General features: G+C 35.4%; 1 protein-coding gene across 2 annotated transcripts in view; it reads right to left on the bottom strand.

Annotated features, from left to right (window-relative positions):
* The window catches only part of LOC150090710 (leucine-rich repeat flightless-interacting protein 2-like), a 195,059-nt gene that overhangs the window by 119,561 nt on the left and 58,370 nt on the right, over positions 1 to 17,128 (bottom strand). For both annotated transcript variants that reach the window (XM_090379575.1, XM_090379566.1), the window contains exons 3-5: positions 15,321 to 15,407; positions 7,783 to 7,857; positions 2,580 to 2,678 (exon numbers count right to left, since the gene is read on the bottom strand). In XM_090379575.1, coding sequence (XP_090235701.1) covers positions 2,580 to 2,678; positions 7,783 to 7,857; positions 15,321 to 15,407 — 261 coding nt within the window. The remainder of the gene's footprint in view (positions 1 to 2,579; positions 2,679 to 7,782; positions 7,858 to 15,320; positions 15,408 to 17,128) is intronic.

Genomic DNA, 17,128 nt, shown 5'->3' with positions numbered 1-17,128 from the left:
AGATACTAAACAAGTATATAAGGGCACAAATTAAAGAACACTTGGGGATGTGCTACTCTCCAATACTAAAACAAAACAACCCAAATTATAATAGTTGATGTATACACTATGATATACATGTGCAGAACCATCTAATGGCAATTTTGAAACACCATATTGATGCATTTAGTATACTGGCAAAATGATGAAAGAGAGCAAGCTTATACAGCAACAGTCAGAGGAAGAGAACACTGAGAGCAATCGATGTCACTCCCCACTTCATTTACCCATTTATTTCAAGTATTTGTCCAATCTCTCTTTAAATTTAGATAAACTTTTTATCTTCACAAGAGTAAAGGTGGGAGTTTATTCCAACCGTCAATCCCTCTTTGACTACAGGAAGATTTGCACACATCTATTCTACAATTAAGCTCTCTTAATTTAAATTTATAAATATAAAGTGTTTTGTTTACTTAAACCTTTTCTTGGCCTAAACACCTCAACTGGCTCACCCCACAGATGCCAGGTTTCTAAACCCTGCAACTTATAAAACTCAATATACCCCTTGGTGTCCTCAACTCTGTAGAATGTCCCTTGGGTTCTTTAACCAATCTTCTTGCTCTTCTCTTCTTCAATAAGTCCATATCTTTCCTTAAATAGGATTTCCATGCCCTCATGCAGTATTCAAGATGTGGCCTAACTACTTTATATAACAGAATCATTACCTCTTTATCTCTACTTATAAAGTTACTATATATAACTTACAGAAATCCACGAGCAGCCCTAGCAGCCTGTATACTCTGTTCAGAGGCTTCACATCAGATTGTATCACAGTTACTCAAGTCCTTTTCATTATCAACTATTTTGCATTTGGCATTATCTTAGTGGTGTGTTACTCCTATAGTAATGTACCCAGGTGGCATGTTACCCTATAATTACTGCTTTCCATATGCAAGACTGTACTTTCCATGTTAAATCTCAGCTACCATTTATCAGCCTATCTAAATAGTTTATATAGGTCTTGTCAAAAGTGGTATACCCTGATTAATGTCATTAAAATTTATGTATCCCATAAGGCATCACTACAACATTAATACATGAAGAGTAGTAACTACCTATAACTATTTTTGTCACTGTCACTTAACCATCCATTTATTCATAACAGCAACTTGCCCCTAATGCCACACTGCTCCAATTTATACAACAGTCATTCATGTGAATGTGAAACTTAATAAAATGTTTTACTGAAATCTAAAGTTTCACACATGCTCAAACCAAGAGTCAAACTTGAATTTCACACCTTCGTCCCAGTTAGGGTGCACATATCCAGAAGCAATGAAATGACTTTATCAGCTGGTTAAGAACTTAAACAGCATAATAAATAATAAATTTTCATTATATCAATATATGGTTTTTGATCATCATATGATCAATACATTGATTGTATTTTTACTTTTGCCATCTCTAATTCCAACTACTGCTAGCTGAAGTCTTCAGCATGGAAGTATTAAACTCCCGAGGTCTCAATTGGGAGGATGGGCTGTAAAAGAGATTAACAAAATCTGAATGCAAGTGTGAAAAATAGAAGTGAATAGAAGTGTGAAAACAATAGACCTGGTTGATATTCACTCGTACCAACTCATTCCAGGAAAATTTCAACTTAATTGCCAACACATGAGTGTTGTTAAATAGCTGCTATACCATTTGTGCCTGTACAGCCTGTTGCCACTAATTGTTAATTACCAACATAGTATGACTGTCTGTTTGTGTTTATGTGACCCACTCAGTAAATAATGTCAAAATTAATCCTTAATTACTTTAATGAAAATCTCATAATTAGTTAATTAGATTAGTCAAATATAATCTCAGCTTAACAAAACCATGGCATGATTCCTGTAATTCCCTCCTGACCAAATAATCCTATATTACACCCTTATAATTTTTCCTAGCACAGAGGTCAAACTGACAGGACTGTAGTAGATCATTTTAATCCTTTCAGCCACCACAACCATCTAGCCTACTGAAATCTCTCCTACTTTGGGCATGAGTAAATAAGATCCATATTTGAAAAACACATATGCATATTTAAAAAACATCAGATTTGACAGAAATCTTGGGGCAGGGACTTGCCATAAATCTGTAACAATTTATAACATCTGGAAAAATCAGAAAAGCTGGTAGTTATGAAAATATGGAATGAAAGGCCTAAAAACATATGGCTTAAGGCTATTTAGGCTTTATTAGTTTATGGGTTAATCTGGTCATGCCACTCACTCTTTCACAAAAATAAAATTATACTTCATATCAAAACTTAAAATATTTTTTAAAAGTTTTTTTTTTTGTTCCATTTGGGTATACCCAGTCTTAGTGTGAAATTAATTATTATTTTATTTATTTAATTCTGAGAGAAGCTAAGTTTCCTTCTCCTCTCACAATGAAATTAAAGTGTAACTATTTTATTTTCAGAAGATCCAACAGGATTTCAGACTAGTGGACTAAAGCTCACATAATGCCTAAAAAAAGTAATAAAAATAACAAATTAATTAACATACATATATTAACATAAAGGAAAATAACTAATCAAGATTATAACTTCTTACTCTCAGTTCCCTGCTGTCAACGGTGTCTGTTGAATCTTCACTGCTTCTTCTAGAACTTGCATAAGAAGATCCACCTGAGGCATAAGAGGCTGCACGAGCCTAATAAAAGCAAAAGGGATAACAAAAAGAAAAAAACCTTAGTAGATTCAATTCTGTTATGTAAGGCTATTAATATAAAGCATTTAATAAAATTTCCCAAAAATGAACAAAAATATATTTTCTGAAAATTTATGAGAGAGATAATTGTAACTCAGGAGATAAAAAAAAAACATACCTAAGTGAAGCACTAGAAGTTCTATAGTACAATAAAAAAATACAGTTAACTGAAAAGGCATGACATAAAAGAACAATGAATTTAAAAAATTATTGTAACACCAACTAATCAAAAATATTTAAAAATGAAACAAATGCTTAGTAAATAGTAGTAAAAAAAAAAAAATTAAGAAAGATAAAAATAAACTAAAAACATTAGATTAAAACTAATCAAATCAGAGGACTGATAGAGTAATTTATTAAAAGTAATTATGTTGAGCACAGCCTCTTTCTGTACTGAAAGATACAACATGAAAGACATATCAGCACTGATCATTCATGTATTAGGAATTTGCAGATAAAAGAACCACTAGGTGGCAGTGATCACAGTGTACTGACGTGGGATTTACTTAAAGATTTAACTACTATCAGGGGTAAAGGAAAGGGTTTTTGCTTCCGTAAAGGCGAGTACAGTGATCTCCGACAGTTTTTAAATTCTGTACAGTGGGATCAACTGACGATGTTACCAACAGTAAATTCTAAGTGGGAAGCATTCAAGGAATTAATCGTGGAAGCTACTAAAAGGTTCATACCTATTAAGAAATATTGTTCAAGGTTTAGGCCTAAATGGTTGTCAAATGAACTAATGAGACTCGTAACAGAGAAGAAAAATGCATGGGATGCATATAAATTTTCAGGCGACATAGAAGCCTATGGCAGATATAAGTTAATCTGTAATCAGGTCACAAAGGAGGTTCGGCAGGCGAAGGCAGATTACGAGAAATCCTTGGCAAAAGATGCTAAGAAAAACAGCAAGGATTTCTTTACTTATATAAACTCTAAAAGGAAGGGGATGAATCTGAACGGTCCACTTGACATCGATGGTTCGACTGTTGATGATCCTGCTCAGATAGCAAACAAACTGAATGAGTATTTTGCATCTACATTCACACGTGAGGAATTATTAAGGTTTGAAAATGGCAGAAGGTTATCAAATTGTAACAAGATACTTAACGATTTTGTAATAACCGAGAGCAAAGTGGAAGAGAAATTGTTGAAGTTAAACGTAAGAAAAGCACCTGGGGTGGATGGGATCTATCCAGTTATATTAAAGGAGACGGCAAAGCAACTAAGCAAACCCTTAGCCATAATTATGAGAGCATCCTTGGACTCAGGGGAGGTTCCCACAGACTGGAGATGTGCAAATGTATCCCCAATTCACAAAGGGGGATCGAAGGGTGACACGCGTAATTACAGACCAGTTAGTTTAACTTCTGTTCCGGGTAAAATAATGGAGTCGCTGGTTAAGGATGCATTGCAGGATCATCTAGACAAGACTGCAGCAATAATTCAGACACAGCATGGGTTTGTTAAGGGAAAGTCTTGTCTGACAAATTTGATAGGATATTATGATGTGGTTACAAAGGAACTGGATGCAAAAAATAATTTTGATATCATATACAGTGGTACCTTGGTTTGCGAGCATAATTCGTTCCGGAAACGTGCTCGTAATCCAAAGCACTCGTATATCAAAGCGAATTTCCCCATAAGAAATAATGGAAACCCAGATGATTTGTTCCAAAACTCAAAAATATTCATATACTGTAAAAATGATTAATACAAAATACATAACTTTTTATATTTTTAATATTTAAATTTAATATACATAAAGCAATCGAATATATTAATTATTGGGTAGGACGACTTTCACTGTCTCTAACGGAATCACTGCTATCTGTTGATTTTTTCTTTTTGTGCGACTTTAACAAGGAATCTTTCCAATGACACTTGCTTTTGCCTCCTTTTGAGGATTTCACGGAAATCAGATTCATCGCTCGCCCTATTACAAAACGAGGAGGCACGCTTGATACACATAAACAAAGCTGCGCGCGTGTAGCAACTGAATAAACAACACCATAAAGGCAGAGATACACTATTAACACCTCACATTTTACTAAAGCACATTTCTAGGGGTTACTACCATAAAACAATAAAAACAATTTCCAGTTGCGTTCCTGCTAGTGGAATCTGTTATAAACTGGTAGTAAACTCGATCTAATTGCATTTGCGGTTATACCGATAGCTGGAATTGCTGGTTTTTACGTTATTATGGTGAAATGTGTTTCCCCTTCACTGATATAAAAAACCATAAATACATTTTCAAAATCTTCTCTTCATTCCTATCGGGTTGCGTTCGGTTGGGGTGATTCTGCGTTCTACTGCCATTTCTTGTAAACACAAAGGCTAATTGTGCATAAGCGAATTCGGTTTGTGTTATATAAGATAACGTTCCCCTATTTATAAATCGTGTATGATCGAATTCGTGTAGTTTAAACACGTGTTATACGAGGACTGACTGTACTCGTATTGCAAGACCTCGCTCGTTTATCAAGTTAAAATTTATTAAAAATTTTTGCTCGTCTTGCAAAACACTCGCATACCAAGTTACTCGTAATCCAAGGTACCACTGTATTTGGATTTCAGGAAAGTTTTTGACACTGTTGCGCATGGAAGACTATTGTACAAATTGGAGCAGAATGGTATTAAGGGTAAGTTGCTACAATGGATAAAAGGATGGTTAAGTGCTAGAAGACAGAGGGTGGTAATCAATGGGTGCTGCTCTTCTTGGACTAATGTTATTAGTGGAGTCCCACAGGGTTCGGTGTTAGGTCCACTGTTGTTTTGTATATTTATCAATGATATTGATGAAGGTATATCAGGCTTAATGTCGAAGTTTGCAGATGATACAAAGGTTGGCAGGGTTGTTAATGACAGTAATGGCAGTGTGCTACTGCAACAGGATCTAGATAATTTGGGCAGATGGGCTAAGAAGTGGCAACTGAAGTTTAACCTTGACAAATGCAAAGTACTACATATGGGTAGAAGTAACCCCAGAGAAACGTACCAACTGTGTGGTACTACACTTAAGGTGGTAGAAAATGAAAAAGACCTGGGAGTAATTGTGCAGGCAGATATGAAGTTTTCTGACCAATGCAGACAGGCTGCCAGGGCAGGTCATGGGGTTTTGTCAATGATATATAGGAATTTTGCTAGCAGGGAAAAGGATGTTGTTGTTGTTGTTTGGTTTTTAGGAGCATTAGCAACTAAGGCCATATTGCTCCAGGATATGCGGTGGTCATTCCTTAACCTTTCCGCATCCTCCGTATTTGGTGGTGACGGGCTCGAACCCCGGTCTAATCAAGAAGCGTGTGCTACGCACTGCTGCTCCTTCCCACCTGGCTACGGAGGCGCCAGGGAAAAGGAGGTGATTATCCCTCTGTATAAGGCAATGGTCAGGCCACGGCTTGAGTACTGCGTACAGGTCTGGAGGCCTCATTTTAGGAAGGATGTAGATTTACTTGAGCGTGTACAGAGAAGGGCAACAAGATTGGTGAGGGGAATGAAGGGATCCTCTTACCAAGAGAGGCTTAAGTTCTGCAAATTGCAGTGGCTGGAGACTAGGCACCTGCACGGTGATCTGATGTAGAATAGATGTGAGTAGAATAGATGATGTAGAATAGAATAGATGTAGAATAGATGTGAGAATAGAATAGGTGGTGAGGTATATAAGGCCTTGAATGGGTTGAGCACGCTGAATTCTGATGGGATCCTTCCACTTGTTCAGATTACGAATCTAAGGGGGCATAAATTCAAATTAAGAAAAGACAGATGTAGAATAGATGTGCGGAAATTTTCCTTTAGCCAGCGGGTGGTTAATTGCTGGAACAAACTTCCATCTGTTGTTGTGGAAGTTGATAGGTTGAATAAATTTAAAGAGGAACTGGACAGGCATTTGGAGGGAATGGTGTGATTTTTTTTTTTTTTTTTGGCTGATGCTGCATAAGCTCATACATTTGCTTTCTTGCATCACATGCCACTACTACTACTATATCCCAAAAATGACTCAAAAATGAAAGAACAGTAAACCTTCCATAAAATGGTAAAAACCACATGATTTGTATAAATCTTCTGGGAGAACTGGAAAGGTTTGTAGGCAGGATGTAGGAGTATTTTGAACACTCAATTAGTTTCCCATGTTTAACTTTAATTGTAATTAACATTAACTAACATTAGCTATAAAGGTATTCTTTGTTTTTTCTTTTGATAACTCAACTAGGTTTATTCATTTACTTTTAAGCAAAGGTTTAACCCAACATTACAAAACAATTCCAGTTTTGCCTCTTCTTAGGGAATAAGTCACTAAGTTTAATGGACATTCCAACTAAAGAACTAAATCAACTGTGATACTGAGTGAGGGGGAAGGGGGAGAGCAGGGACATCAGTAATATGACTGCCTGGGGAACTAATTCATAAGCCACATTAAGAGAGCATATACATCATTCATATTTTTTTAACTATTATTTTAGAAAAATATTTCAAATCTAAAAAGAAAAGTAGCTAAAAATTCATATAGCATTTGCAATATTTTATACCATGAGCAGAGGCATTCAGAGAGGTAGTAAATACAAAATTGGATGCAAATGCAACCATCTCATTAACAGTTTTTAGATGAGGAAATGAAAAATTTTTTTAAATATTTTTGTAGCACTTCTTAATTGGATTTTGTAACATGGCAACATGGCATTATTACCAATAATAATGATAAGTTGCAAATTTTGTATACACTTATTTTCTTTCATATGCAAATTTATTTGAATATACACCCAGATTTTGATAAAACAGAGTCAATGCAGCTTGTATGTATGTATGTTCAGGGGAGGGGGGGGGGGATTTATAATCATTAAAATGCTGCACTACTTGAAGTTTACTAGAAAATAATTGAATGTTTTCTTTCTCAGAAAGAAAGGTATCCAATTCTATTCAAGTTAGTTTTACAATGTAATCTGAGAATGAATATTTGAATTTTTAAAAAACACAATTTTAAGTAAACTTGCATGTAATGAACAAGTTAAAAATGTTTTCAACAGCTTCAGCTCTTATATGAACTTACCACATCCCTGTTTGGTCTACTGGTTCGTGCTGGTTCATTCAAAAGCTCGTAATGACGATCACTCTGTTCATCTGCCTAAATGAAAAGTGGAAAATATTGTACCCTTACATAAAACTAACTTCATATCACATCCTACATGATGAAAAGATGGATACATTTGTAAATAAATGATAATAATCTGAAATATATGAGGGGTCTATCAAGAGGTTCTGAGATTGATGTATTTATTCAAGCATTATGAAGAGCTTTGAGCTGTGAATGAAGTGTTAACACTGCTGCCAACTCATTCGTATTGATAATAATCTTATGTGCAATTCCACTGTATATTTTTTTGTTGGTAACTGCATATGCACAATCCTATCATACCACCTTTGTTCAATCATCTTACCTATATGAAATTTAAAATTTAGCAAAACACAATATACATCCTCCCTACTCCCCCCCACCCAATTTGGTCCCTTATATGAAAGCATTCCACAACAATGGTTAAGAATTGTGTTGTCTATCTGGTTGAGACCTAGATGGGCCAAATATACTGGAACAGTGATCACTTGATTAGCAAGGGAGTGAGTTGTGGATGTAATCTGTGACTCCTATTCAATCTGATAGTTTTTGAATTATCCTGACTATTGAGAAAAGATGTGTGGATATGCATGATCATGGACTTGGCTGAGAGGCTATCTTTAAGGTATAGCTAGATGTCCAAATAATTCCTATGTAAATGAACTACCTTGTATCATGACTGTTTGATGCTAATGTTTTAATAATCCTAATGATGTTATTGTTATAAACAATTCTAGTGATGCTAATGTTTTAAATGATTTTGTCTAGCTGGGACAAAAATTGTATTTCCCTTCCTGTTTTAACCACCTATATGTATGTACGGGGCTTAGAGGAGAACAAGTATCCTGTGTGTTATCAGACACTCAGCCTAAAACACTGATGGATCCAACATCTCTCTATTACGGAAGATTTAGGAGAAATCCGGTTGACCTGCCTCCCTAAAATCCACTCATGCACACCTTCTCGATGGTAAGCCCTGTTACGTCACTTAGGTGGCAACGAACGTGTAGAGTGGTTCTCTTTAAGACGCCTGGTCAGCAAGAAAAGGAAAAGACCAAACCGTCCAGCATATGATAGCACAACAATACAAATGGCCCTCAGTCCCCAGCAGCTTTCACTCTTCCTCTTATGGCAACGAGAGGATCAGAGTGGAAGCAGAGGGTGCTAAGAATCTCTGGGTACGACCAGGCTGCCATGCACCGAAACTGAACTTGGCCTGTTATAACGTACGATCACTCATCGGTGAAGACAGGATATTAGAGCTGGAAAAGGAATTAGAAAATGTGAATTGGAATATCATCGGTTTGGCTGAAACAAGAAGAAGAAATGAATCACTTATAAGTTTATCAAGTGGAAATCTGCTGTACACCAATGGAAACAGTGAAAGGAGTGAAGGTGGAGTTGGCTTTCTGGTCCATAAAGATTTTAAAAACAACATTTTGGAATTCAAAAGTACATCACCAAGGGTGTCAAGACTAATACTCAAGATTTCTAAGAGGTACAAGCTAAAGATTATAATGATTTATGCACCAACATCGAGCCATGATGATGAAGAGGTTGAAGAAATGTACACCGAAATTGAGAGTCTTCTAGATGAGCAGAAAAATCACTACACTATTATTATGGGGGACTTCAATGCTAAGGTTGGAAAAAGGCAAAACAGCGCAGAAAGAGGAACTATAGGAAATTTTGGAATTGGTGAAAGAAATAAAAGAGGTGAAAGACTTGTGGAATTTGCAGAATCTCAAGGACTGTCTGTAATGAACACTTTTTTCAAGAAAAGGGTGAACAGAAAGTAGACATGGAAGAGTCCAAATGGATTAACAACTAATGAAATCAACTTCATCCTCACTAACAGAAGATATATTGTGAATGATGTTACCGTCCTGAATAAGGTAAATGTTGGAAGTGATCACCGAATGGTAAGATGTACACTTGATATAGATGTAGGAAAGGAAAGGAAAAAACTGACTCGAGTAAATAATACAAAGGTCTTTGAGATAACAGAGGAGGAGAAAAAGCAGTATGTACTGGAACTTAAGAACAAGTTTGAGCTTCTGCAGACTGCTCAGGACCAAGATATCGATGAGGAATACTACAACTTTCTGAAAGTGATAAAGCCCAAGAAACCTATAGGGAAACAGAAATCCAAAGAAGAAAAAATTAGTCAAGAAACACTTGTCATGATGAACTGAAGACGACAAATGAAGAGCAAGAAAAACATTGACAGGGAGAAAATTGAGTATACTGAGTTATGCAAAGCCATTAGAAAGAGACTCAGAGAGGACATAAGAAGATTTAACACAAGAAAAGTAGAATAAGCATTAAGGGAAAACAAAGGATTTAAATCAGCAGCCACGAGCAGTAATACAGAAAGACAAATGATACTGAAACTGAAGAATAGCGATGGTGTACTTATAAACAGCAGAGAAGGCATAATTCAAATAGCAGAAGACTACTATAGAGAATTATACAAGGAGCGGGGGAATGATGCCAGCAGTAGGGAAGATGGACTGAAAAGTAGCAACACATATGACATACCCGATATTCTTCCTGATGAGGTAGAACATGCATTGAAGAAAAATGAAGAATCAGAAAGCCCCAGGGGAAGATGAAGTTACTGTAGAGTTGTTAATATTGGGAGGAAGAGACATGACACAAAAACTGACAGGACTCTTCACAAAATGCATTAGAAAAGGTGTGATGCCTAAGGAGTGGAATAATACAATCATAGTTTTGCTGCATAAGAAAGGAGATAAATCAGAAATTGGAAATTATAGACCAATTAGCTTGTTATCCCACATCTATAAGTTGTTCACAAGGGTCATTACTAACAGATTAGAAAGAATACCTGATGAGAATCAACTGAAAGAGCAAGCTGGCTTTAGGACAGGATTCTCAACTATGGATCACCTTCACGTAATATCACAGCTAATGGAGAAAGAAAATGAATATAAAACACCATTATGCCTGGCATTTGTGGATTATGAAAAGGCATTTGACTCCATACAGCATAAGGCAATGTTTCAAGCACTGGAAAGACAAGGCATAGATACCCCATATATTATGATTTTGAAGAAAATATATGAGAGTGCTACCTCCTTTATTAGACTAGACAAAGACAGTAAGAAATTTAAAACTGAGAAAGGAGTTCGACAAGGAGACACTATCTCCGAAGCTGTTTACTGCTGCCCTTGAGGAAGCTTTCAGAAGATTAGACTGGTCGCAGAAAGGAGTCAATGTGAACGGAGAGTACCTAAACCATTTACGATTTGCAGATGACATTGTGGTCATAAGCTACGATCCCAAAAATTAGAGGAAAATCTTAATCAGTTATGCACAGTTAGTAAGGATTTTGGACTAAAAATGAATATGACTAAAACAAAAGTAATGATGAACAAGTATGCCACAGAAAGGGAAATAATGATTGACGGAGCAGTAATTGTAAAGGTGGAGTCATATACTTATCTGGGACAAGTTATTAGCTGTAATAATGATAAAAGGCTAGAAGCCAAGAGAAGAATAAATTTTGGATGGATAACATTCAGTAAATATAGTCACATATTGAAGAGCAATATCCCAGTTTGTCTGAAACGTAAAATAATGAACCAATGTATACTCCCCACCATGACTTATGGAAGTGAAACTTGGGCACTCACCAAAAGAATGGAAGAGAAGCTGAGAACTACACAGCAAAGAATGGAACGAATTATATTGGGATTTTTTTTTTTTTTTTTTTGATTTGGTAGTTGTTGGCGCATCGGCTTCTGTGGCCATATTGCCCCTCCCAAGGTTTTTGCAGTACTTTGATCCAAGCCCGAGGCGGGAATCGAACCCACGACCTTTGGGTTGCCGGGCAGGTACTTTACCCACTCGGCTAGCCCGGTCGGCAATTATATTGGGAATCAGACTGTTAGATAAGAAGAGAAACACATGGATTAGGCAGCAAACTCAAGTAAAGGACATTCTTATCAAAACTAAAGAACTAAAATGGTCTTGGGCAGGACACATAGCTCGAAGACATGGTGACAGATGGACTAAGAAAATAACAGAATGGTATCCAAGGGGAGCTAGAAGAAAACTTAGAAGACAAAGGCGGAGATGGATAGATGAAATTCATGAGTTTGTGGGCAGTAAATGGATGGCCAGTGCTCAAAACAGAAGGAACTGGAAAGTTGCTGGAGAGGCCTTCATCCTGCAGTGGATTGAAAATGGCTGATGATGATGATTCTACATCTGTCCTTCCTCAATTTCAATTTGTGCCCCCTTAGGTTCGTAATCTGAACAAGTGGAAGAATCCCATCAGAATTCAGCATGCTCAACCCATTCATGTATTTTTTGAAGTCTTGTCAGTTTCTGTGTCATGTCTCTTCCTCCCAATTTTAACAACTCTATAGTAACTTCTTCACCTGGGGTTTTCTGATTCATTTTCTTCAATCCATGTTCTACCTCATCAGGAAGGCTATCGGGTATGTTGTATATGTTACCAACTTGTGATCCATATTCTCCACTGCTTGCATCATTTCCTTGCTCCTCATATAATTCTTTATAGTAGTCTTCTGCTATTTGAATTATGCCTTCTCTGCTATTTATAAGTACACCATCACTATTCTTCAGTTTCAATATCATTTGTCTTTCTGTATTACTTGTATTACTGCTCATGACTGCTGATTTAAGTCCTTTGTTTTCCCTTAATGCTTGTTCTACTTTTCTTGTGTTAAATCTTCTTATGTCCTCTCTGAATCTCTTTCTAAGGAGTCTCTTTCTAAGGAGACTCGATATACTCAATTTTGTCCTTGTCAGTGTTTATTTTGCTCTTCATTTGTTGTCTTCGGTTCATCATGACAAGTGTTTTTCGACTAATTTTTTCTTCTTTAGATTTCTTTTTACCTATAGGTTTCTTGGGCTTTATCACTTTCAGAAAGTTGTTGTATACCTCATCGATATCTTGGTCCTGAAAGGTCTGTAGACAATCAAACTTGTTCTTAAGTTCCAGTACATACTGCTTTTTCTCCTCTTCTGTTATCTCAAAGGCCTTCGAATTATTTACTCAAGTCAGTTTTTTCTTCCTTTTCATACATTTATATCAAGTGTGCATCTTACCATTCTGTGATCACATCCAACATTTACCTTGTTCATGATGAACATTGTTCAGTAAGTTACTGAAACACATTATCATATCTCAAAAGTGTAAAAATTGCCTCAACAAATTTTTCTGCATGTGTAGCTGCTTCCTAAATAAATCACAATGGTATACAATCATGATGGACATTCAGAAAATTTACCAGTTATACTTTGGCTGTCGTCTAGATGACCAGAATAAGGCTTGGGCACCATAAGTTACTTGTACTGCTTGTCTGAATGGATTATATGACTTGTTGAACAAATGAAAAAGTTGATGCTGTTTAGCAACCTGTGATATGGAGGGAGCAAAAGACCACAATGGTAATTGACACCTTTTGTACTTTTTTTTTTTTTTGTCAGTTGTTGGCGCATCAGCTTCTGTGGCCATAATGCACCTCCCAAAGTTTTTGCATTTTACTCTGATCCAAGCCCGAGGCGTGATTCGAACCCACGACCTTTGGGTTGCAGGGCAGGCACTTTACCCACCTGGCTAGCCCGGTCGGCTTCCTTTTGTACTATGAGCGTAACTGGATTCACAGTGAAAAATAAGTGCAAGATTGTTTATCTGAACCTGGATTCAGCAATGATGGTAGTACATCCACAGCAAGGACTAGATTTTTCAGAAGAAAAAAATGGAATGCAATGAAAATGTGATTGGCAGAGACCTGAGAAATGAGTACACACTTGATGAAAAGACATCAAAACTTTAACTGTTTACCCAAGATGAGCTGAAAGACCTCATTAGAGATCTAGCTCACTCCAAAAATAAAGATGACCTTCTCACTTCCAAAGCACAATCACTTGGTTATGAAGAATGTCAGTATCTCACTATAGAAAAATAAACCAAGTTTAGCCTCAATATATTAATACAGTTTTTTAATTGTAAACAGTGGGATCAACTGATGATGTTAAAAACAGCAAATTCTAAATGCGAAACCTTCAAGGAATTAGTGTTGAAGCTACTAGGCTTTTCATACTAACAATGAAATACTGTTCAAGATTTAGACCTAAATGGATGTCAGATGAACTAGTGAGGCTCGTGGAAGAGAAGAAAAATGCATGGGATGCATATAAATTATCAGATGATACAGAAGGCTACAGCAGATATAAGCTAGTCTGTAATCAAGTCACAAGGGAGGTTAGGCAAGCGAAGGCTGATTACGAGAAATCCTTGGCAAAGGATACAAAGAAAACAACAAAGATTTCTTTATTGATGTAAACTCTAGAAGGAAAGGGATGAACCAGATTGGTCCACTTGATATTGATGGTTCAACTGTTGATGATGATGCTGCTCAGATAGCTGACAAACTGAATGAATATTTTGCATCTATATTCACACATGAGGAATTCTGTAAGGAAGGGGAGGACAGAAGTTTACTAAACTCTAATAAGGGGCTAAATGATTTTATAACGGAGAGCAAAGTGGAGGAGAAATTGTTGAAGTTAAACACCCGGGGTGGATTCCATCCACCCCGGGTGTTTAACTGGAGTTTTTTTTTTTTTTTTTTTGTTAGTTGTTGGCGCATCAACTTCTGTGGCCATAATACACCTCCCAAAGTTTTTGCATTTTACACTGATCCCAGCTCGAGGCGGGATTCGAACCCACAACTTTTGGGTTGCTAGGCAGGCATTTTACCCACCTGGCTAGCCCAGTCGGCCGCATTAAGTCAATGGAAAATTGGTACTAAGGTTTTTGTAATAAACGTATGTTGGACAAGACTACTGCTGGATATTTTATCATGACATTCTGGACAAAGTGTACAAAAGAAATCATTCACACAACATTTTTAAATTGTACATATCTTTTTTATAATAGTGAACTGTATTATTTTAATTATGCTTATAAAAGTGTGTTGGATTTAATCTGTAAAATTAATAAAAATGTAATTGTAACCAGTCTCATATGTTTTGTAATGAAATCATTTTAATTAACTTGTACTGATATTGTCAGCAGTCATATAACAAAAACTACATATGCCGGAAAAAACCAAGAACATTTTGAAATCAGTGCACAAAAGCGGTCTAGGAAAGTGTTTACATCTTCAATGATTAAAAAAAAAAAAAAAAAAAAACCAGAAAAAAAAAAGTTTCATTTTGTTGCCCACTGTAATCAGCAGAGACATAATCAGGAGTTTACCGTATTTAAAGTTAAGTTACATATTAAATAAATTCTGGAAGAGCATATAATCTCCTGTGCTTTCATGCAGAAATAAAATAAATATCCTACATGAAGAATTAAATTATCTCTAAAGAATTATATAATGGAAATAATCAAAATATTTAACTTTTAATTAAAAAATATACTTATCAAATCTTAAAATATTTAAAATTCTTTGCCAATCATATCTTACTTCTTTCTGCTGCTTTTCCAATTCTTTCATACGAATTTCACGAGCTTCTGCTCGTGCTTGCCTTCTTGCAGCTAAGCGAGCTTCAGCCTAGCAAATAACATTAATTTCAGAGAAAAAAATATAACTTTACAAAGAAATATTACTTGAAAATTAATTTTTGAAAAGGACCTGTCTCTTAACATTAAATACTACCAAACAAGAAAAGTCATTCTTCTTACAATTGCGTAGAGCCTTATAGACTTCACTCAGGTGCCCTCTGAGGTGCCTGATTGCCAAGCTCTGTAGTCCACACAAAGTCACTCCTTGTACAGGTGCCCTTTTGTGATTTCTTTTTTTTTAGGTGCAGTCACCATCACGACATGGTATTCCTAATGTATTTTTGCAGTTTCCTTATATAGGAGAATACAGCCTCCTTATCTTTACAAACAAATGTTCAATAAATCATTGGACACCATGGGCTTTCCTTGCCAGCTATCTCAACTGTTTGGAGAAATTAATGTGCAACTGTATCATAACTCTTAAATCCCTTTCCAATCAACTGTTTTTTAATTCAACCCCAACAACTGTATAAGTTTTTTTGGAGTTGCTATTACGAAGTGTAAGATCTTGCATTTGGCTTCATTAAAACATAGCTGCCACTTTTCTGACTATCCTTGAAGCCTATCCAAGTTATCCTGAAGGAACACTGCTTGATGCTGATCATTAACCACTCTCCCAATCTTTGTATCATCTGCAAATTTACAGATGTTGTCGATTGCAGATAGCCAATTCTATACTGTACATAAAAACAAGAATTTCATCATTTTAGAGAGGCTATTTTTTTTATCGGGGTTATTATAAAACTGGTTAAGTAAATAGAAAGTCCCATATTTTCATTGTCAAGACCTGTTTCAAAATTAAAAAATATTCTTCTTTGGTTACCATGATTTCAGGAAAAGATTTTTGAATTTCCTACTTAATAACATCTAATTTTGTCCTTATGTGTTGATTTATTTTCAACCCAGTTCAGCGTGAACCTTTGCACAATGGCTGCCATAATGTGATAGCCTCTTGTTTTTTTTTTAAATTATTATTTATTGAAGGAACTTGCAAATCTAAATATAAAGAAATATTTACACTTTTGACATTAAAATTAACTAAAACTAAAATTCATAAAAAAATAAAATAAAAAATGGGGGAGGAAACTTCCTGCAATATTGTTAAAGACAGATTATTTGCATAAATTTCAAGAAAAATGCATGTTTGCAGGTATGACTATAATTTTGTTCCCAACAATCACAAGCATTAACAATTAATTCACTATTCACAATATGAGATATAACTTAAAACGATGCCGCCTTATAAATATTCTGTTTATTCAGAAATGGCTGTGTATTAATGATGCTATCGCACTTAATATATACATAATAATAATCCTTAAAAATTGGAAATATGGTACAGACTCTGGATTTTAATAAAAATTTAATTTGATATAAAATGAATAACCATTACATTTAAATTTTTAACCACTACATTACATAATTCAGAAAGAGTAATTTTATAAATTTTTATTTTTTAATATGATTTATAGTTTTATTTCTTTCATTAAGGAATAATTTATTTATTAATAATAGACATCATTATTCTCTACTATGAAAAAAAAAAAAAATAAAATCAAGAACATCACTAAAATAGTGTATTTTTTAGATGAGTATAGTAATTATACTATAGTCCTCTAAAAAATATATTATTGCAACTACATATTCATAAATTTCATTTATGAATATTTAAAAGCAAGATAAATTAAACATATGAGAGTGAACAAATAG

Source organism: Mastigoproctus giganteus, chromosome 1 (genome assembly GCF_048544385.1).
Source record: "Mastigoproctus giganteus isolate SK-2022 chromosome 1, ASM4854438v1, whole genome shotgun sequence".
Lineage (NCBI taxonomy): Eukaryota > Metazoa > Arthropoda > Arachnida > Uropygi > Thelyphonidae > Mastigoproctus > Mastigoproctus giganteus.
The sequence above is the reverse complement of the archived record's forward strand: the minus strand, read 5'-3'. Positions and strand labels throughout refer to the sequence as shown.